We start from the raw sequence: 21,975 nt of genomic DNA, 5'->3' as shown, positions 1-21,975 counted from the left end.
GCGGAGAGAATACCACGGAGCGGTGTGATCATCATGTTCTAACCTGAAGGGACAGAACAAGGGTCTGGCTTTTGGCACAAAATTAAAAACGTAAAGTTAAAACATGTTGGATTTAATCTGATCATTAACATCCGCTTGACTTTGTATTTGGTTTAAATGATTAAAACGCATGGCCTGTATTTAAAACAAAGCATGTAATGACTTTATAAGAGAATCAGCAGCTTGGGGGTTATTTTAGCTTCTCTTAAGGTTTTAAACAGACTTTAATCAAAGCTGCACCGTTTCTGCACAACCCCTGGGATCACATGCTGAATACAAGCTCATTCAAATCACGCAAAGAAACACACGGAGTCTCTAAATTACGCACCTCTCCATCAAAATACAACCACATTTATTTTATTTGTGAGATGCAAATATAATACTATACATACTCAGATAATATAAACAAGCAATCATGTATTATATATGATACTATATTGATTATCTTTACACCAAAATAGATCCGAAATTATTCTTAAAAATAATTACGCACGAACTGGCTGTTGTTGTATTCATTTTAAATGTGTGTGTGGAGTGTATGCAGCTCATCTGGGGTTTTTCAGAGGTTAAAAGTAATTTCCCAATGTTCTCTGGAAGTTGCAGAGACTAACGAAGACCACAATTAAAGTTAAATACAAAAAACAGAAGACAAGTCACCAAAAGTGTTCACTTTGCTAGAAAAACGCAGAAACAAAGAACTGCCTTTTCCCCTTTTACGGTTTTCATTTCATATCAAAGCAAATGTTGGTTGAAAAGTATTTAAGCTGCTCAGATGAAAACGAATGCAATCGTTTGTCGAATTGGTAAAATAAAATACAAAATATATTTAAAAAAATGCAGTTCACACACACACACACACACACACACACACACACACACACACACACACACACACACACACACACACACACACACACACACACACACACACACACACACACACACACACACACACACACACACACACACACACCTCTCTCTCCACCCTTGTGTCCCTGCCTGTTGATTCCTCTCTCTCTCTCTGCCTCTCATTATTCGGACCAGCCCTCTGAAGGTGGATCATGCCGTGCAGCCTCTTCTATAAAACCCCCCGCAGAACGGAGAGTCTCCGGGTTGCAGAGCAGCAGAGGAGCAGAAACTCTGAAACTCAAGCACGGATTTTCTCTCCGAGCTGACTACAGGTACGTTCAGCCTTTTTACGCACGCATCTTTACGCACAGAATCCTCTTTTCACAGCAAGTCGTTGAGCTTTTAAAACTCTTTTATCATCCTTTCATCTCATTTACAAACTCGGTTGTAGCCTACCTACTGTATTCAAATCCTCCCTTTCTTCTTCTGCTTCTTCTTAAAACAAACCTGATTTATTGCTACCATTGCCCCATAAAGCAGGTCCGCCTGGGGGGTGGCTGAGCCCCCTGAACTGTACCTATAAAAGGCGCATAACCTAATAGACAAGCCGGCGCATGTAAACCTGTAAAACTATTTGGAATAGTTGACAGCTACTGCTCATTTGGGGAGGAATGAAGAAGGGGAGTTTCCTCACGGCAGAGAGGCACGTTTCTCGTGGAGAGCTCATCCAAAGCGCATCCATCCGGTCTGAGGAGGCGGAAACTCTTTATCAAATGCACAAAATTACAACTTCTTCCTGTTTTTCACACCAGAAGAAAATGCGTTTGGCTGCTGAAATAATGTATTTATTACCCCAAACTGCATTTAGGTTACAGGTAGAAGAACTACATGTGCAACTCAGTCATTGACACACATTCTGTTACTCAAACCAGACTATGACTTTACACTGAAGTGAAAAAGTGTAAATCCTGTTAATAGCCCAGAAGTGAGCAGAGATCAGCTGCCGGTCCTGGATCAGCCGCAGCTTTGATTACTGTTATTATTGTGCTCTGTAATAACAGGCTGTCTGCAGGAGTTCAGAAAGAGTTTAGATTCCTCTGCAGCTCCAACACACCTTTCTTTTTATTTGGACCAGAGGTGGAAAGTAACTAAGTACATTTAGTCTTCTACTGTTTTTGAGGTACTTACTTTCATTTATGCTGTGTACTTTCACTCCACTACAGTTCAGAGGTAACTGGTGTACTTTTCCTCCACTACATGTATTTAATACCTTTAGTTACTTCACAGATGTGGATGAATGATGTGAAATATAATCAAGTGTTAAATCAGACTTTAGTTCCACCTGGAGTAAATCCACAAGCTACCCTGCAGTATACAAAGTCATTCAAACTAGCTGCACCTTTACCAGCTTTGAGAACACTTTCATGATCAATCATTATAAAACATATCATATATATTATTCTGAAATGGACCAATCTGCACAATGACTACTTTTACTGTCGCTACTTTCACTATATTTTGATGAGAATACTTTTATACTTTTACTTGAGGAACATTTTGAATGCAGGACTTTTACTGTAACAGAGTATTCCTACACTCTGGTACTTCTACTTTTACTCAAGTACAAGATCTGAGTACTTCTACTTTTACTCAATTACAAGATCTGAGTACTTCTACTTTTACTCAAGTACAAGATCTGAGTACTTCTCTCCCTCTGATTCGGACAGGAGGAGGACGCAGCGAACGGAAAGGAGGACGGTTAAACTCCCGGAGAAGACGCGCCTTTACGCACGGTGGCCACAGGTGGATGCTGGGAAATCGGACGGTGTTTGGAGATGTTTTTGGATGCGGCGCAGTTCGGGGCTCTGTTACCCCTGGCGGCCGCGCTCACCTCGGTGCTGTCCGCGCTGCTGCTGCTGGCTCTGACCCGCCAGCTGTGGACCCTCCGCTGGACTCTGACCCGGGACAAGGAGAGCAGTCTGCCGCTGCCCAAAGGCTCCATGGGCTGGCCGCTGGTCGGGGAGACTTTCCACTGGCTGTTCCAGGTGAGAGATACGATACGATAATACTTTACTGGTCATATCAAGTCTGAAATGCTCCTTGCATCACAGCAGCTCCATGTGTAACACCAACAGACACATATCAAGACACAACACATGAGAAACAAACAACAAACATGTAACATAACAGCAGGATCACTGAGAGAAAAGCTCAGAGAGCCTTCAGCATCTGATCTGTAGCTCTGTGTTTACTGAGAGGACTGACTGGAGCACAAAGGATGCTTCAGTCTGACTTTAGTGAATCTCTATCAGGTGGTAGCAGTTCATCTTCTCTGTTAGAGCTTTGGGTCTCAGATGATGCTGCTGGACAGCCTCACGGGTTATGATGGTCTGCTGAATCATAAGATGACACCTCCGGGCTGGTTTTGCTTTTTTTATTTGATTTACAAGCTGCAAAAAATCCTCCTGCAAGTTTTTACTGTGTTAATCCATGCTATGATTTAACCTGTGGTGTAAAGTAACTAAGTAGATGTACTCAAGTAGGCCTACTGACCTTCAGTAACTATTTACTAAAATGCCAAACATATCTGGATCTTCCTAAAACAGTACCACAATGTAGAAAATTAATTTAACCCAACCGTTACAATATCTCAAATATTTAAGAACATTTGGATGCTAATTATTTTAACCTTTACTTGTGTAACATTAGAGATAGTTGAAACAGAGTATTTCTACACTCTAGTACTCAAGTAAAGATCTGAGTACTTTTTCAACCTCTGATGATAAACATCGTGCTTTACATCTGATCTCCACAGAAGGCATTTGAACATATAAATTGTATAGTATAGTGTTTTTTAGTCAACTTTGTAACACCTGTGATGTTCCCGCCATAGGGAATGAACGGAGAACCCTAGATGACGTTCTTCCATCAGATAGTAGAACCACAATCTACAAAATGCTAATTTAGGAATTCATTGTAAGTGTCTACTCGTTGTGTGTTCCCTGCAGTTATCCATGTTAACCAGCAGCTTGAGACACTTAGCTTAAAGTGAGTTAAGGGGGAAGAAACAAACACAACCAGAGGGTCAATTCAACACATTAAACACAAGAGCTGTTGGAAGGTGTTTTTATTAATCACATATAAAGGATGGAGATGTAGAGCGGAGCGTTGCAGATTCTTGAGCTGCTGCAGTTAATGCAACATGTGCCGACTTGATGCTCCGTGCGTAAAACCAGACGCTTTCTGTCCAATCCTTCCTCCTCTTTCCCCGAGTCCTACACAGCGAGGAATGCACCCTCTCATCCCCTCATCTCACATCGTGTGTGTGTGTGTGTGTGTGTGTGTGTGTGTGTGTGCGTGTGTGTGTGTGTGTGTGTGTGTGTGTGTGTGCGTGTGTGTGTGTGTTTCCTCCCGTCTTTGATTCTTCTTATTTATATAATTCCTTCTGTCGAATGTCCCATTTCAACTGGATCCTCTCCTGCTGATGTTCAGGTGTATATCAGTATGTAGTGTCTCTACTTTAAAGAGTCCTCTCCTGCTGATGTTCAGGTGTATATCAGTATGTAGTGTCTCTACTTTAAAGAGTCCTCTCCTGCTGATGTTCAGGTGTATATCAGTATGTAGTGTCTCTACTTTAAAGAGTCCTCTCCTGCTGATGTTCAGGTGTATATCAGTATGTAGTGTCTCTACTTTAAAGAGTCCTCTCCTGCTGATGTTCAGGTGTATATCAGTATGTAGTGTCTCTACTTTAAAGAGTCCTCTCCTGCTGATGTTCAGGTGTATATCAGTATGTAGTGTCTCTACTTTAAAGAGTCCTCTCCTGCTGATGTTCAGGTGTATATCAGTATGTAGTGTCTCTACTTTAAAGAGTCCTCTCCTGCTGATGTTCAGGTGTATATCAGTATGTAGTGTCTCTACTTTAAAGAGTCCTCTCCTGCTGATGTGCAGGTGTATATCAGTATGTAGTGTCTCTACTTTAAAGAGTCCTCTCCTGCTGATGTTCAGGTGTATATCAGTATGTAGTGTCTCTACTTTAAAGTAAGCTTCAATGTTCAAAACAACTCTTTATTTGTCTCATACTACTTGTGCTCCTATAAATAAAGTCTCTTGTCACTTCTCCAGGGCTCTAACTTCCACATTTCGCGCAGAGAGAGACATGGGAATGTGTTTAAGACCCACCTTCTCGGGAAACCCGTGGTCCGAGTGACGGGAGCAGAAAACATCCGGAAGATTCTCCTGGGAGAACACAGTCTGGTCTGCACTCAGTGGCCTCAGAGCACCCGCATCATCCTGGGGCCCAACACTCTGGTGAACTCCATCGGAGACCTGCACAAGAGGAAGAGGAAGGTAAAGATAACCCAAAGTATGTGTCTTTGGGGCGGCTGTGGTTCAGTCCGTAGGGACTTGGACTTTGGGCCAAAGGACCAACAAATGACGGAGTGTGGACTGATACTGGAGAGGAGCCAGTTCACCTCCTGGGCCACTTCTGAGGTGCCCTTGAGCAAGGCACCTAATCCCCAACTGCCTCTCTGCTCTGGACCTCTCAATGCATGTGCATGTGTGCATTTATAACTGTGTGTATGTGCATGTGTGCACAACAAACATAACTGTGTGTATGTGTATACCTATATAAGAAGCATGTGCATGTATACTAAAAACAGAGTGGAAAACTGAATGTCCACCCACCCGCTCCCCCTCCTTAGCAAGTATTTACAGAAAGGTGTTGCCTGTCATGTTATAACTTTTGATGATATCCCTCTGTCGACCCTTTTCAGATCCTGGCTAAAGTGTTTAGCCGTGGCGCTCTGGAGTCCTACCTTCCTCGGCTGCAAGAAGTCGTGAAGTCTGAAATCTCCAAATGGTGCTCGGAGCCGGGATCCGTGGACGTCTACAGCGCCGCCAAATCTCTGACTTTCCGGATCGCCGTCCGGGTCCTTCTGGGTCTGAAGATGGAGGAGGAGCGGATCGTTTACCTGACGCAGATCTTCGAGCAGCTGATGAACAACCTGTTCTCTCTGCCTTTCGACGCTCCACTCAGCGGGCTGCGTAAGGTGAGAGGAAACCTGGGGAAACAGCAAGACACATTCTTTTATAAGTCGGGAGTTAGAGTGTCAGATTGCACATGAAAGCACCAGAAACACAAACAACATGCATCTTCCCTCAAAATAAAAGTCTTAGGAATTTGGGGGAATGAATGTGTAGAAGTACTGTCAGGCCTTTTGTTACACATGCAGACAAGTACCAGTTTGCAAATGAAAAAAAGTTTCTTTAATTATTTAGTTTGTGGATAAAAAGTCTACTTGTCAATAATCAAGTATCAAAGAGTCAAAGAGATTTACATTGGGTCATCTTTGCAAGAATAGCTGTTTCTTTTTGACAAAGATTACCTTTATTTTGTTCTGTTCTGTTATTCTTACACTACTTTTTATTGCTTTATGTTGATGTCTTATATATATATATGTATTGTTCTCATTCATTGTTGGAGGAGCCTGGGACTTAAGAGGTACTACCCTGCAGCTTCTGTGCATATGACAATAATATCTTTGAATTTGAATCTAATTATAACGCTTCCGGGTTGTTTCCTGTTCAGGGCATTAAAGCCAGAGAGATCTTGCACGCCAACATGCAGAAAATCATTGAGGAGAAGATGGCGCGACAGCAAGCGGAGGAGGAATATCACGACGCCTTCGACTACATGCTGTCCAGCGCTAAGGAGCTCGGACAGCAGATCAACATCCAGGAGCTCAAGGTACCACGACTCTCAATTCATGTCTGGAAGTCCTTCCAAGCCTCAAAGTCTGTTAATATGCCGATAAAGACGTTGTAAGGCTGCAGTCAGATTAAAGTGATATTGTGAAGCCTAGCCCCATAAAAACACTGAATACAAGTCTTTAAAGTACTTTATTTATTTAAAAACAAATCTCTTAGAGGGTTAAGGGTCTTTCACTCAGAGACGTATTATCTGAAATGTTTCTGCAATGCACGTTCTGAACCAATTCTTCGAGCTCTCGGCTCTAAAAACTCGCCACAGAAGCATGGTTGCTCCAAAGTGATGTCACTATGTTCTGGATGTAAACAAAGGGGTCCAATGGAGGCGTTTCAGGCAGGAGCTGTGGAGGGACACAGGGATGTTTTGCCTTTGCAGACCATTTACACACACACAATGTAAATACTGCTATATTTTACTATATATATATATTTTTTTACTGTTATTATAGTTTTCTTAAAATAGTTTTCTATCTGTGTTTTTAATGTTAGTTTCATTTTTATGTATGCACCACGACACCAAGTCAAATTCCTCGTACGTGTCAACCTACCTTGTAATAAACCTGATTCTGGTTCTGGTTCTGATTCTGATTCACAAACCTATAGAACATAAACACAAAGCACAATAGGGACTCTTTAAGAGTAAATGATCTAACTAAATCTCTCCACTTTTCTCCTGGCAGGAAACCGCAGTAGAGTTGATCTTCGCGGCTCACTCCACCACCGCCAGCGCCTCCACGTCTTTAATCCTGCAGCTTCTTCGCCACCCGATGGTAGTGGAAAGAGCCCGAGTGGAGCTGGAGGCTCAGGGACTCGGATACGAAACCTTCAGTCCATCTGGCGTCAGGACGGAGAAAGAAGAAGAAGCTTCAGAAACCAGCGGGCTGCTGAGCTGTCAGAACCTCAGGGACGGTTTCCCTCAGTCTCACATCCCGTTCCTGAGCCTGGATGAACTGAGTCAGCTTCGGTACGTGGACTGTGTCGTCAAAGAGGTTCTTCGCTTCCTGCCTCCGGTCTCTGGAGGATACCGCACGGCCCTGCAGACGTTCGAATTAGACGTGAGTTTAACTGTTGCAGGATATATATTATATATATATATAATTTAAAATCTTCCATTTAAAGTGATGTTTAAAACTCAGTTAATGCTCATTCACTGGAGCTTCCACAAACAACAACCAACATCATTGTTACATTCAAATGAAGTACATTATTCAAGTTTACATTCACTTTGGATAATACCACGGGAGAAATGAGCGGGAGCGCTCTCTTTTCCTCTCTCCTGACAGCCTGTCAGTATCTCCTGCAGCTCACTGATCCAGTAATGAGTGACCCGACAGTGAAGAATAAATATATTTATAACTAGTTTAGCTTGTTCCAGAGGTAGATCAAATAGCTAAGTGTGTTAGGTCTAACTCTTAATGTGTGTTCTGCTCCACTCACCGGTCCGTCACAGCGGGTGGAGCTGCAGGATTTCTGCTTCACACACGTTGCATACCGCTATTTTACTGTCTTTTTCGGACACTTAAAATACTGCCAGACCGGTGAAGCCATTTTGGCGAGCTTGTTTTGCCGCGCACAGAGAAAAGTGTCATGTATTTTACGTCATGCGATCGGCTCTCGCGATCGGCATGTTTAGAGAGCACCGATCGATCGGTAGAGAGTGAGTATCGGCAGATCTAGATCAGTGACCGATCAATCGGAGCATCCCTAGTTACAGGGCTACCAGATCCCCAAAGGCTGGAGTGTGATGTACAGCGTTAGAGACACCCACGGCGAAAAAGACAGAATCTGAGAAAAAAACTAAAGCTGCGAAAAAAGTCAAAATGGGAGAGAAAAGTCATAATCTAAAACCTTTTTTCGTCCACTGTAAATTATTTCTCTCCTCACGTCCCAGGGCTACCAGATCCCCAAAGGCTGGAGTGTGATGTACAGCATCAGAGACACCCACGAGACGGCCGCGGCCTTCCAGAGCCCAGAGATGTTCGACCCGGATCGGTTCGGCCCGGACCGGCAGGAGAGTAAATCTAACCGCTTCAGCTACGTGCCGTTCGGAGGCGGCGTTCGGAGCTGCGTCGGGAAAGAACTGGCTCAGATCATCCTAAAAACTCTGGCTGTGGAGCTGATCGGAACCTGCAAATGGACTCTGGCCACGGAGAACTTCCCCAAAATGCAGACAGTGCCGATCGTGCATCCGGTCAACGGGCTGCACGTAAACTTCTCTTATAACCAACCGCTCTAGATCACTCCAGATTGACAATAAAGTTGACTTTGACTGACTTTGACTCCACTCCCAACACCAAGAGGAGAGGAACTCTTCTGGAAAAAACTCTCCAAGGAGGTACGATGGTGTACGGAGGGAGCAGATCAGGAACTCCTTCTGCTAACACGGACATGAAGAAGGGGTTCATGTCATCATCTCTGCAGGGGTTGGGTCCAAACCTTCAACAAACACTTCCTGTCGTAGCACAAGTTTATTTTTAGCAACCTGATGCATATTTAAGTTATTCATTTCCTGGCATTACTTTGAACAGAAGCTCTGGGTTTGCTTTGAGGAAGTGCCCGCTGAATGGACTGCAAGCACACGTCTTTTCAGAGATAAATCACAAAATAAAAAGGGTCTGGGCTCAATAGGTCATATTAATCTGGAAAGGCAAATTAACCTATTTTGTTGAGTCAGACCCTTCACTCAGCTTTCGGGTTTTACATTTTGTTTACCTCTTGGTAGGTTCAACATCCAGTAAAGGCCCGTGTCCACAAGGCGCCTTTTTTCAATTGATTCCAATAAGAAAAGAGGGCATGCCGTCTACAGAAAAATGTATTCAATGAATCGCTGGTAGCTGCTGCCAGAGAAAGGTGATATGTGGACACGGGCCCTTAGGACATATCCAAGTAATTTATATCATTTCTGTGCTGAATCAGACGGTATTTCACTCGACTTATATTCACAAATCTTGTTGAAAAACTCACAAACATGCAGCCGGTAAAAGTCTTCCACTCCAGGGACAGAAATGGGGACCTCATCTCCAATTTACAGGCAGTAAAACCAGCCATGTTCTTTATATTTGTATATATCTCATAACCTGAATTGCCTTTGAGCAAGGCACTGGATGCCTGCCAGCTCAATGGACTACACTCAATATAATTCATCTGATTAAAGTCAGAACACTATTGGAGAATATTTCCAGACCCTCGCTGGACACATGCAACCTCCCAAACATTCAAACTGTTCTGTTTTCTGAACATGAATGTAGTATATATCCTCAACAGTGCTATTATGTGTGTATCAAATGAAGTAGCATTCTGAATAAGCTGTATTTAAAATGCAGATGTATCACTTATGATGTACTTTTACTCTGTAACAATATTTGCGTATGTAAGTATGAATAGATAACTAACCTGTAATGTCCATAACACTTTGTTTCACTGCTAGATATATTTCATTGTGTAGAGAAGCATATATAGAGTAAAGTTATTATTATTTTTATTATTATTGGTCTAAATTTAGGACTGTTTAATCTGTCTAATAGACGCTGTGAAATCTGAACATACGGATGGATTTGTGGAAGGAGATAGCACTTTCTCCACTTTAAGGAGTCTGTATATAAGTGTATGCATTCATGAGTGTCTGTGATGTAGCTGCTGTACAGTTGATGTAAAGAGTAAAGTAGAAGATCAAAATCAATGACTGTTTTATAACGCTTTCAACAAGGGTGACCAACATGTCTGAGAACATGACTTTGTGTTGTGAGGTAAGTACACAAAGTACACGAAAAGGGGCGTTTTATCCCGCTTATTACATGTACTAAATATACCAAGGACATAACTACAAACATTAATTTAAAATGATTGTATTTCTAAATTGCTGTCGTCCACAGCTGACGTTAAAGTGACCGGGACTTCTTTCTGAACGTTTTTATATGACCCTTGATCCTTCTTAGCAACGGTCTGCTCTCCTTGGCAGTGTCTACTCTCCTTAGCAACAGTCTGCTCTCCTTAGCAACAGTCTGCTCTCCTTAGCAACAGTTTGTTAGTGAAATATAGCAGACCTCTAGAATTCCCGAATTAACCAATCATAATAATAATAGAGTACTCAACTAAACCGTGTAATATTAATAATAATAATAATCATCACTTTATTTATGGAAAAAGTAGCTAGTAGAAACTACAAGTGTCAAATAAATGTAGAGGAGTAAAACGTTTAATATTTAATTGGAGTGGAGAAGAATTATAAAGTAGCAGGAAATGGAAATGCATATGGTAAGTACAAGTACCACTGCAGGTAATGCATAATGAGTGGGTAACTTGTTTGTTTGTTAACACCATGTAAAGCGGCCTTGGGTCCCTTGAAAGGTGATATAATAAATGTAATCTATTATTATTATTATTATTATTATTATTAGTGTTAGTATAATATAGTACAACAATAGTAGAAGTATCCACAGTATTTATAGACAGTGTAGAGCGACCCCACTTCACATGTTGACCTCATTAGGCGACCACTGCTGAGGTCACCAGCATCTCCAAATCTGAATTCTGAGAAAACAAATCTAAATCTGAGAGAAAAAGAGTCAAAATCTGGGGAAAAGTCAAAATCTGAATTCTGAGGGAAAAAAAGTCAAAATCTGGGAAAAAATCCAAATTTGAATTCTGACCAAAAAAAAGGTAAAATCCGAGAAAAAATAAGAAGTCGAAATCCGGTAAAAAACAAAAGTCAAAATCTGAGAAAGAGGTCAAATCTGAATTCTGAGACAGTGTAGAAGGGCCTTCCAATGTTGACCTCATTAGCCGTCACTCACTGTCACTGTGAGGTCATCTCCAGCCTCCACCTGACCGCCTTCATTCACAGGCGCAGAATGGAGCTGTGTGGCAGAAAATTAATGGGCCACTCTGTCCGCTGCAGAGGAAACTCTGCCAGGGTCGTTATCCGATGGGTGCTCAGTCATTGGGAACTGGGCAACGTTTTGAACCAGAGTTCAGCGCGAAGCCACCGGCTGCAGGGGTCAGCGAGCGGTCAGCTGCTGGGAGGGAGCATGGGAACCACAGAGGGGGACGCAAGACAACGCGACACCAGATAACCGTCACTGCTGTGCATTTTACAATTGAAGCAACGATAAAACGAGTGTAAAACGTTCTCTGAGCTAGTGAACGATTTACGCTCGTTTCATCGTTGCTTCAGGCTGGAGTTTCCTCGCTTGGTTTCTTTTGTTACTTAGTAATTGTCTAAATTCCTTTTTAATGCCGAGTGGCTATTTCCAAAACCTTATTGACCACATCTATATACAATATTTAAAAAGGTGCAATTGCATGTGGAATAAATGTAATCCATTAGACAACAGATAAACAAGCCTTAGTGGACAAGCAATTCAGTTAGTGTTGTTCTATTGTTGTTGGTGTTGATAGAAGAGAGCTAAAGACCCAAATAGACAAAGTTACTTAAATCTACACCTAAATGTACGGTGGCTGACTGGTGCAAATGCGCAGCCCAAATCATTTCCATTAGGAGAAACGCGCTGCAAGTAACGACACAAATATAAAAACACAAAGGTGTCCAAAACATATGCAAATGCAACTGTTGGAAGAGTTCGAGTATTTCATAGAAATGTGCATCACTTTTTAGTGTCCCCTGGTTTCTGTTGTCAAGTTGCTGAAGATGTTTCATAATCTGCAAGTGTTTTGGCACATTGTGTTTTTATATATCCATCGTTTCTTAAGCTGCATTTCTCCTAATGTTTCAGGCCACCGTATGGATGTGTGTTTTCTCCTCTGAAATCTCAAAATCAAGCAACACATGTAGAGTCTCCCCTTAAATCTGAGGGGATAAACCAAACCCATCCTCATTAGCTATTAGCTTTTAATTGGGGTTTTGTTTTGCCCTAAAGAGACAGAGAGGTCAGACCGGGGTCGACCTGAGGACACAGAGGAGTCTTTTCTCTTTATGAGTTTGTGAAGACTTAATTTGAGCTGAGATCCCACACACAGCTTCAACCAAATATTGCGATGGACAGGGATTTTGAAACGCACTGTTCCGGCTTCTTTATCCGTCCCACCAAATCTATGTTTCTTTCCCTCTGAGCTATAAAAACCTCAGCAGGGAAGCTCGAAGTTCAGCTCCCTGCCTCCCCTTTCTATTATGTGTGTGTTTTCTGGTTCACAGGCAGCCCTCGGCACGATAAGGGACACCAATTTGCTAAATGAGGGGAAAAAGGGGGTCAGATGGTGAGCAGGATAAAGCTCTCAGCCTCAGTGTGTGAGAGTCCAGATCTTATACCTCCAGCTTGTGTTTTCTTTAAGTTTATTTCGGAAAAACCACAACGCTGTAATCTTGGTGGTTTTTCCTTTTTCGTACGTGTAATTGAAAGTTTACGAGTCAATGTCAGAGGCCTTCAGGGATCCATTGTGTGACTTCAGGAGTAAGAATGGACCGAAGTTAAATCCTGGCAGCCGTGAAGCATCAGAAACTCTGACCGATGCGTTCACTGTCTTTGTGTTGTTGGGAAACTCAAATGCTCCATCCAAGGTAACCAATATTTAGCTCGGTCACGGTCCTTTCTCTGTCTGTTTCAGTCCAAAGCTTCACTTACAAAACCCCTGAAGGTTTGGTGCAAACATCCAATTTTGAACGCACAACAGTTCACATCATACCTTAAATAAAAACTTGTCTTGACAACACAATATCAGAGGGGAAATAGTGGAGCCTGTCAAAAGGAAACAAGGATTTATTTGGATGTTCCAGTTCAAGGTGGTCTACCTTGTTGAAGAAAGGTTTAGTATTTACATAAAAGTGATCATTAGTGTGTTTCGTTGCGTCAACAAAATAACATTTGATCAAAATATTAACATCAAATAAACAGTTCAGAAAGACTCTTGTGCAGAGAAGGATTCTTGGTTTCAATTCAAACCAAAGTAAAAAAAATCCACTTATCTCACTATCTAGTTTGTAAATCTCCGCACACCTCAGCTGTACGTGAACTCCTCACCTCAGGACTCGTGTGGCTTGTGTTCTGGATGAAAACAAATTATAAACATCGATAAAGATTTCTCTAAATGTCTGTTTCGGGTCGTTGGGAGAGCGCTCCATTATTATAATGAGGTGAAGAGCGGTCCTTGGAGGAAAATGAACCGACTGCCCTGAGCTGGTGGTGAACTGCAGCGATCCAGGACCGGATTGTTCAGAAGAATTCTAACCTTTTTCTGAAAATTCAGACTTTTTTCTCAAAATACAGATTTTCTTCCTCAAAATTTTGAGTTTTTTGTGATAATCTATTATTGTATTATTTCACATAAACTCCATTGTTTACTATGCTGCTAGCGCTAAGCCGGGAGTAATCAAGGTCAATAAAGGTGTTCATGAGGTAGTCAAAAGACAGAAGGTCCAGGATGCTGTTGGTCCTTAAATCAATGCTCAGACCTGAGAATGTCATTAGCACATTAGCTACTCACATTCTTACTTTTTCTCCAACATTTATTTTTCTCATAAGATCCTGACTTTTTTCTGAAAACCGTTATTTTAAAACCACAACGATGAAATAAAACTCTGGTCGGGACTTTGCTGAAAACCTAACAATACTGACTTCTTTCTGGTGTATACCTGACAAGCAATACAAGTGGCTGAATGATTCATACGTCGTCCCATTAGATCAAGCTGCATTTCCACATGCATGGATACATGCTTGTGTGTTTGTGCGGGGGAGTGACAGGAGAGGGTGAAGCAGTGGGAGGAGGAGGAGAAGGAGGAAGAGGAGGATGTGGAGAGGGAGGGAATGGACACACAGCCGTACAGCAGATAATTATTGGCTTTGTCAGACAACATCTGTTATGTCAGCATTCCTGCCGTCAGCCAGGAGGAGGACGAGCTGAAGACAGAGAGACTGAGGAAGAGCTCTCTCTGCTTCATGTGAGCGCAGAGTCTGAGGATTCAGCCTGAGGGTCGCAAGTTCAAATCCCGTCTGCCCCGCTGCCGTGTCCTTGACCAAGACCCAGTGCCCTCAGGCTGACCATGACCTCTGACCCCTCACAGTAACATTTAAATGAACACTCACACAGGACTGTATGTGACGCTCACCCAGTGGTGGAAAGTACAATTACCAGAGTAGTGTCCTTTAGTACAATTTGAAAAATATATCTTACCTGAGTATTTTTCCATTTAATTTAACGCTCTTTTTTTTCCTTTTATTGGACAATTAAATCAAATGTATTACACACACATTGTACTATACTTGATGAATATGTATTTGTATTTAATTGAACGTTGTCTTGTTGAAATTGTTCCTCCAGATCTATCAATGAAGCGATCAATAGCCCTATTGGAGATTATGAACTTATCTTGCTCGCATACATATGTTTATTACACGATTTTACTGCAGTTTCTTTTACATATGTTGAATTACCCGAGTACTGTGTGTACATTTACTGTACTGTACTTAACCTGTACTGTAACGCTACTATATGTTTTTAGGTTTTATTTGAGATTTTACTCCTGTATAAATATCTTTATTTTATGTTTTTATTGCATATTCTTACTGTATTTACAAAGGACTTGAGTATTTTAATATGATGCTACTGTATATTTTTACTCTACACCATATTTTGGAGGCAAATAAAGTACTTTTTACTCTACTAAATGTATCTGAAAGCTTTGGTTACTTTGCAGAATCATATCATTAATACAAAATATAAAATCAATCAATAGTTGTTGATGTTCTATCAACAACAAAGACACCTGGCAGTGTAAAAGTGATTATAAACAAGACCAGCGCCACAGTATCACCTCATACTGAGCTTAACCACTGATTGTTTTAATGACCATTCCAAATTCTGGAAAACAATTAAATCACTTCAGAACAAGAAGGTTTCTAGTTTCCCACAAAAACTGAAGGTCAGTGATTCTTTTATTTCAGACTCAGATGGTATGTCTAATGCCTTTAATGCTCACTTCAAAAAGGCTGGTCACATTTTTGATGAGCAAAGTCATGACTCTCTAAATGGTCGTACTCACAGCCATAGTCAAGAGTTGAACTCCCCTGTTTTTGATTTCGCTTATTTCTCAGTCTCTGAAGTCTTACAGGGTTTGCACTCGATTGATCCTAAAAAGTCTGCCGGGCCTGACGGCCTTGACCCGTTCTTTTTAAAAATTGCAGCTCAGATTATAGCACAACCAGTAACTGATATTTTTAATCTCTCCCTGTCCACTCACACACTGCCAGCTGTGTGGAAGCAAGCTCTGGTATCGCCCCTCTTGAAAGCTGGTGATCCCACGGAGTTGAATAACTATCGTCCTATCTCAAATCTTTCTGTGTTATCAAAGATTCTTGAGTCCCTTGTTTCTACTCAGCTAAAACTTTTTTTAAATTCACACAACATCCTTAACCCTATGCAATCTGGATTCAGATCAAAGCACAGTACTGTGACTGCCAGTCTGAAAGTCTTAGACGATATTAAGGCTGCTTTGGATAAGAAATCAGTTTGTGTTGCATTGTTTATTGACCTAGCCAAAGCATTTGACACTGTAGATCACCACATTATGTCTAATGTTATGTTGGTGTCTCGTTTCGGTCACAATGCCATTTGCTGGTTTCAGAGTTATCTAACCGACCGCACTCAATGCGTCAGGTTGGGTAGTACTGTCTCTGACCCTGTCACCTTGGAGAAGGGAGTTCCACAGGGCTCTATCTTGGGGCCCTTGCTCTTTTCATTATATGTAAACAATATTTGTAATCAGATGCAATTTTCTACCTATCATATGTATGCTGATGACACTATTGTATACTCGTGTGCTCCTTCTCTGGATATGGCCGTTTCCAATTTAAAATCAGATTGTATCACGCTGCAGCATGCGCTTCTTGATTCTAAACTGCTATTGAACAGTAAGAAAACCAAAGCAATGCTTTTTGCTCCCAAGTCAGCGTCCTCCTCTTGCCTCTCCATTGACACCCTTGATGGCGTTTCTGTTGAATTTGTTGATACCTACAAATATCTGGGCTTTTGGTTGGACAGTAATCTGAAATTTAAACACCATATTGAAGTTTTAACAAAGAAATTGAAATTCACTCTTGGCTTCCTTTTCAGATTTAAATGTAGGACTCATAGGACTCATCATTGCACACTGTATAGCCTAACTGGATGGTCCTCACTTACTATGCGTAGGATGCAGCACTGGTTTTTATTAATGTATAAAGCCATTTTAGGAAAGCTTCCACTCTACATATGTGTCAGATTTGCCCCAGTTTGTGACTCTTACAAACTCAGATCCAGTGCCTGGATACGGTTCCAGGTTCCTGCTGTACGGACTGAGGCTGGAAAAAGGAGTCTTTCTTATTATGGTCCTTGGTCTTGGAATGACCTTCAATCACGCCTTAAACTGATGGCACTTGTCTCTATTTCATGTTTTAAATTGAAGTTGTCTGAAGTCCTCACCACCAGCTGCTCTTGCAGTAACAAGTAGTGTACTTTTTTTATTGTCCTAATGTGCACAATGTAGTGACTGCTTTTTCGTCTTTTGTTTTCTTTGTTATGTTCTCTGTATTTTATATGTTTGTGTTATGTGTAACGTTGCTGCCTTCTTGGCCAGGTCAGCATTGAAAATGAGATTTTATCTCAATGTTTTTTATCTGGTTAAATAAAGGTTAAATAAAAAAAAAAAAAAAAAAATACTTTAGTTTTCTAGAAAAACCCCTGATAATATTTTAAGATATTTAATTATAACATTACATTAAAAGCAATATAGATATAACAAGACTAAATGTAAATTATGTTCATATAAAAACATCACCAATAATAATCCAGTGAAATAAAATATATTATTCTGAAATAGGTGGGGTACTTTTACTTTCCTATTAAATAATTACTTTCACTTAATTAAAGGATCTGAGCACTTCTTCCACCTGATTTCCATTTCCTTTATTCTTAAGTGACTCCTCAGCTTCTTGTTAAGACAGATCGGACTGACTGTTGTCTGAATGACTGTCTGCCAAATACCAGAGCACAGTTCAAGAGTTCACTTAATTCATGAACTGAGCACCACACCCAGCAGCCAGTGTGTGTGTGTGTGTGTGTGTGTGTGTGTGTGTGTGTGTGTGTGTGTGTGTGTGTGTGTGTGTGTGTGTGTGTGTGTGTGTGTGTGTGTGTGTGATCATGCATTAGTGATTCCACAGTATGTGAGGAAATCTCTAAGTGTCAGCACACGTATGGTTCTCCCACACAGGTGTTTACACTCATTCTGCCTGAATGGACCTCCACGAGGACACACTTTGATCTGAGGCCTGTTGTACGAAATTAAACTATACGTTTAATTTGTTGAAACACGACTAACTTAAAGTATTGTCACCTCCAAAAACCACTGTCAGTGTCACAGTTATAAAGGCATCACACTTGAGTTAAAATACATTATACGTACATACATATATATACCTATACATATGCGTACACATACCTATATATTCGTATACATATCTATATATATATATATATATACACAAACGTATTAATGTGTATATAATACCTTTTAATATGTTATATTAGACCAACTGCTGCTAAAAAGTATAAACACAGGACACTATATACTATACAAGTCTGCAAAGCAGGAGAAGTTTCTTGAATGTAATTAAAATGCAAAGAAGTGTGAGAACAACAAGCAAAGATTGATCAGGTTAAATGTTCAAAAAACTGTAAATAAAAGAAAGGTACACAAAGAGATGTCACTAACTACGAACGTGAACTTGAAGACTAACTGTGTGTGTGCAGTTCTGTCAGTCTGATGTGTGTGTGTGATGTGTGTAAGAAACAGAAAGTCATGAGTTCACACACTCTCACACACACTCTCACACACACTCTCACACCCCAGGTCACGGTGGGGTCTCTGTCCAACATTCCTGTTTGGAGGTCTGTGTTTGTCTGTGTTTGGCTCCCAGCCGGCCAATCAAAACACGGCGAGGTCCTGACCCTCCGTATTAGTTTAGCGTTGAGATAGGTGTCACCGCGGCGGCATAACTGGCTCCGGAATGACAACAAACACCATCGCGAGTGTGTGTTATCTGGCTAATTTGCTGCTGTTTTCCCGAAGCCGGGGATTAGCTGCCAACACAGGACGGTTAACTCCATCATTGTTCCACTTTGTTATCCGTTTTCAAAAAAATGTTTTACATAACGTGTTGTCGTTGCACCCCACCGTCGCCCCCTCCTCTCAGAACTTAACCTCGGTTCTGTTGTAATAGCTTCCTTTCATCGGCTTTAAATTGTTTTGATTGGCCGTCATCATTCAGCAGCCTGCACAGAGAACAGCGAAGCAACATGAAAACAGAGGAGGGCATGAACTGAGCCACCGTTAGCACGTTAGCAGCTTTTCAGCACACTCTCTCTTTTACAGTGGGTCCCTTTTTCTTGTCTCTGACCTTCTCTGAATTAATATGCATGCCAATTAACACATTATAAAAGTATTGATTTAACATAATTAGACAGCAAATACAGCGCCTACTCTACAATGTAGGACGTTTTCATCCTAACAAATGCCTGATTGAGTCAATAGTTTTATTTGTTGGATATAGACCTGGATAGAAACTTTTTTTTAATGCTCTCAAAAAAATGCCACCAGAATAACACAGTTTCCATATCGATTAACAATCCATGAACAGACCCAACATCACTGTCTCTGTTTCTGCAGCCTCTCTGAACACAGATTACATGACTGCTTCAGACGGACATCTTTTACAGTGTGGTCTGTCCCTGCTGTAAAAGCAGAGTCTGTGTGTCTTTGTGTGTCTTTGTGTCAATGTTGTTGCTGAGTGCAGTGACCTGAGGTTACACTCTGTTCCCGTAAATATCCCTCTATTAGCAACAAATGGTCTGAAAGATCTGATCCTCTCAGAGCCGCTGGAAGCTTTTAGAGAGGGAGAATTTGTTCTACGACATAAAATACATCACTAAATACCCTACTGGTGGATTTATAAACGGAGGTTGCTAACAAGTGTCAAAATGAGACGACTAAACTTCATCGCGCCCAACATTAGCCGCCTTTAGCTTAGCGGTGGTGACGTGAAGTCATGTGACCGTGCTGTAGTTCCTTTATAGACCAACGTTAGCTTAGCGGTGGTGACGTGAAGTCATGTGGCCGTGCTGTAGTTCCTTTAATATATTTTTCTAGAAAAACCCCTGATAATATTTTAAGACAACCATTATAACATTATAATAAAGCAATATGTACATGAAATATAGATATACCAAAAACTACGTACAGTATAATATGACAAAATAAAATATTGGTGTGAAAAGTGGAAGGCTGTGCCGATATTAAAAGGTAGCTTTGTATACAATGTGCAAAATTCGGAGGGTTGTGCAGGACTGACAGTACTAAAATGAACCTTCCTCTTTAAATAGTGATCAGACATTGATGTTCCCTCACATCAAGGTGACGGGGTGATTATCCTCCCTGTAGCAAACACAAGTCTCTACCTGTGATTTTCCACGATGAACTTAAACGAACTAAAACGTTGATGCCCGTAAGGAAGAAAGTCAAACTTAAATAAAGGGTGATTTAAAGTGTAGCTGTAGCCGGCGGGCTGAACGTGCAAAAGGTACTACTGGTTTTATTGTATCAACAAACGATCAAATTATCAATGCAACGTCTGGGTAAATTATACAGAGCTGGGAAGAGATGGAGTAAAGTTGTTATTTAGATTTTTCAGTTTTTTTAAATGTTCAAAAGCATGTGGCAGGTGAGCCGCGCCCTGCCAACCGCCAGTTTATGTTACAGAGAAGCTCAACTTTAGATGAAGCCGTGCGCAGGTTCATGCAAGTTCAACACGCAAGTTCAACACACACACACACACACACACACACACACACACACACACACACACACACACACACACACACACACACACACTAAAAAACAGACAAACAGCAAGCAAACGTTTGAGGTCTCTTATGGCGATGTGTGTGTGTGTGTGTGTTTGCCTACCTGCACATACCTGAGCATGCTTTTCTTTAACATCTCTAATTCTATGTGGTTGCTTGTGTAGCCTACACTTTGTTTTTACATGTGCTCATTTACTGTGTGTTTGTGTGCGTAGACACTACATACTGATATACACCTGAACATCAGCAGGAGAGGACTCTTTAAAGTAGAGACACTACATACTGATATACACCTGAACATCAGCAGGAGAGGACTCTTTAAAGTAGAGACACTACATACTGATATACACCTGAACATCAGCAGGAGAGGACTCTTTAAAGTAGAGACACTACATACTGATATACACCTGAACATCAGCAGGAGAGGACTCTTTAAAGTAGAGACACTACATACTGATATACACCTGAACATCAGCAGGAGAGGACTCTTTAAAGTAGAGACACTACATACTGATATACACCTGAACATCAGCAGGAAAGGACTCTTTAAAGTAAAAAGTTGTTCACAGAAACACCGATTCCACCATTCCTGATCTCAAAGCTGCTTACAAAGTGTTGAAATGATTGTGAACCTGAGGCAGTTCAAGACTTTTGAACAGGTGTTCAGGGTAAATGAAAGTTCATTTCATGGAGGTTAATTTGAAAACAGATTCATTTCAAGGCCTGAGGGCAGCATAGGAATAATATTTGGATCTCTAAAGAGAAGTAGTGCCAGCAGTAGCTTCCTTTACTTGTTTCAGTGACAGATGTATTGGCAGATTAACAGGATTATGTAAAAAGAAAAGTATTCAATAAAAATATATAATAAGAGACGTAATCAGATTACATTTCTACAAATTGTTGATAACTAGCAGGATTATAATGTTAGTAGATAACTAAAAAGGGCATGTAGTTTGAGGTAGTTTGATAATAAGAGCCACCTGCTGCTGAACACACTGAGAACTAACCAGACAGGAACTGTGCTGCAAAACCAACATGCTTTCTGAAGGGAAACTAACAAACACGCCATTCATTATTAACCACTTTACACTCCTTAACCTCTCTTTAAAAAACACACTTTCAGCCTTCAGACGGATGGGTTAGTTTACAGGCTTTCAGTTCATAACCAACCGAGAATAAACATTCAAACTTGACTTGTATTTGAAATCCATTGATTTCCATCCTCTCCACTTTGGTTGTTATTGTGACTGAGGCCATTTTGAAATCTCTCCTAGGAGGTGCATTCAAGAACTTCTTCTTCTTCTTCTTCTTCTTCTTCTTCTTCTTCTTCTTCTTCTTCTTCTGGTTTATTGGCAGGTGGCAACTTAACATGCATTACCACCTCCTACTAAACTGGAGTGTGGACCAGACATCAAACAAAAACAACAGCAGAACAACTACATTCTCTGATTAATAAATGTTTAATCGCAGTTC

The 21,975-nt window shown here is 41.0% G+C and overlaps 1 protein-coding gene across 1 annotated transcript; it reads left to right on the top strand.

The window, feature by feature from the left end:
• The first annotated feature begins 1,140 nt into the window (after positions 1–1,140).
• On the top strand, positions 1,141–10,308 carry LOC117490893 (cytochrome P450 26C1). Its single transcript, XM_034140673.1, has 7 exons — positions 1,141–1,220; positions 2,616–2,933; positions 5,011–5,235; positions 5,664–5,939; positions 6,479–6,637; positions 7,338–7,712; positions 8,549–10,308. Exons 2-7 carry the CDS (start codon positions 2,724–2,726, stop codon positions 8,891–8,893), a joined length of 1,590 nt encoding a protein of 529 aa, XP_033996564.1. The 5' UTR covers positions 1,141–1,220; positions 2,616–2,723; the 3' UTR covers positions 8,894–10,308.
• Positions 10,309–21,975: the final 11,667 nt, after the last annotated feature.

This window comes from Trematomus bernacchii, unplaced genomic scaffold (assembly GCF_902827165.1).
Source record: "Trematomus bernacchii unplaced genomic scaffold, fTreBer1.1, whole genome shotgun sequence".
NCBI lineage: Eukaryota > Metazoa > Chordata > Actinopteri > Perciformes > Nototheniidae > Trematomus > Trematomus bernacchii.
Note: the sequence above shows the minus strand (reverse complement) of the source record. Positions and strands in the feature narration are given on the sequence as shown.

Bases quoted from the DNA above. Each gene is read 5' to 3' on its own strand.
- LOC117490893 (XM_034140673.1), top strand. From the start codon at position 2,724: ATGTTTTTGGATGCGGCGCAGTTCGGGGCTCTGTTACCCCTGGCGGCC. The intron at 2,934-5,010 runs GTGAGAGATACG...TCACTTCTCCAG, and splicing joins CTTTCCACTGGCTGTTCCAG to GGCTCTAACTTCCACATTTC. The intron at 5,236-5,663 runs GTAAAGATAACC...GACCCTTTTCAG, and splicing joins TGCACAAGAGGAAGAGGAAG to ATCCTGGCTAAAGTGTTTAG.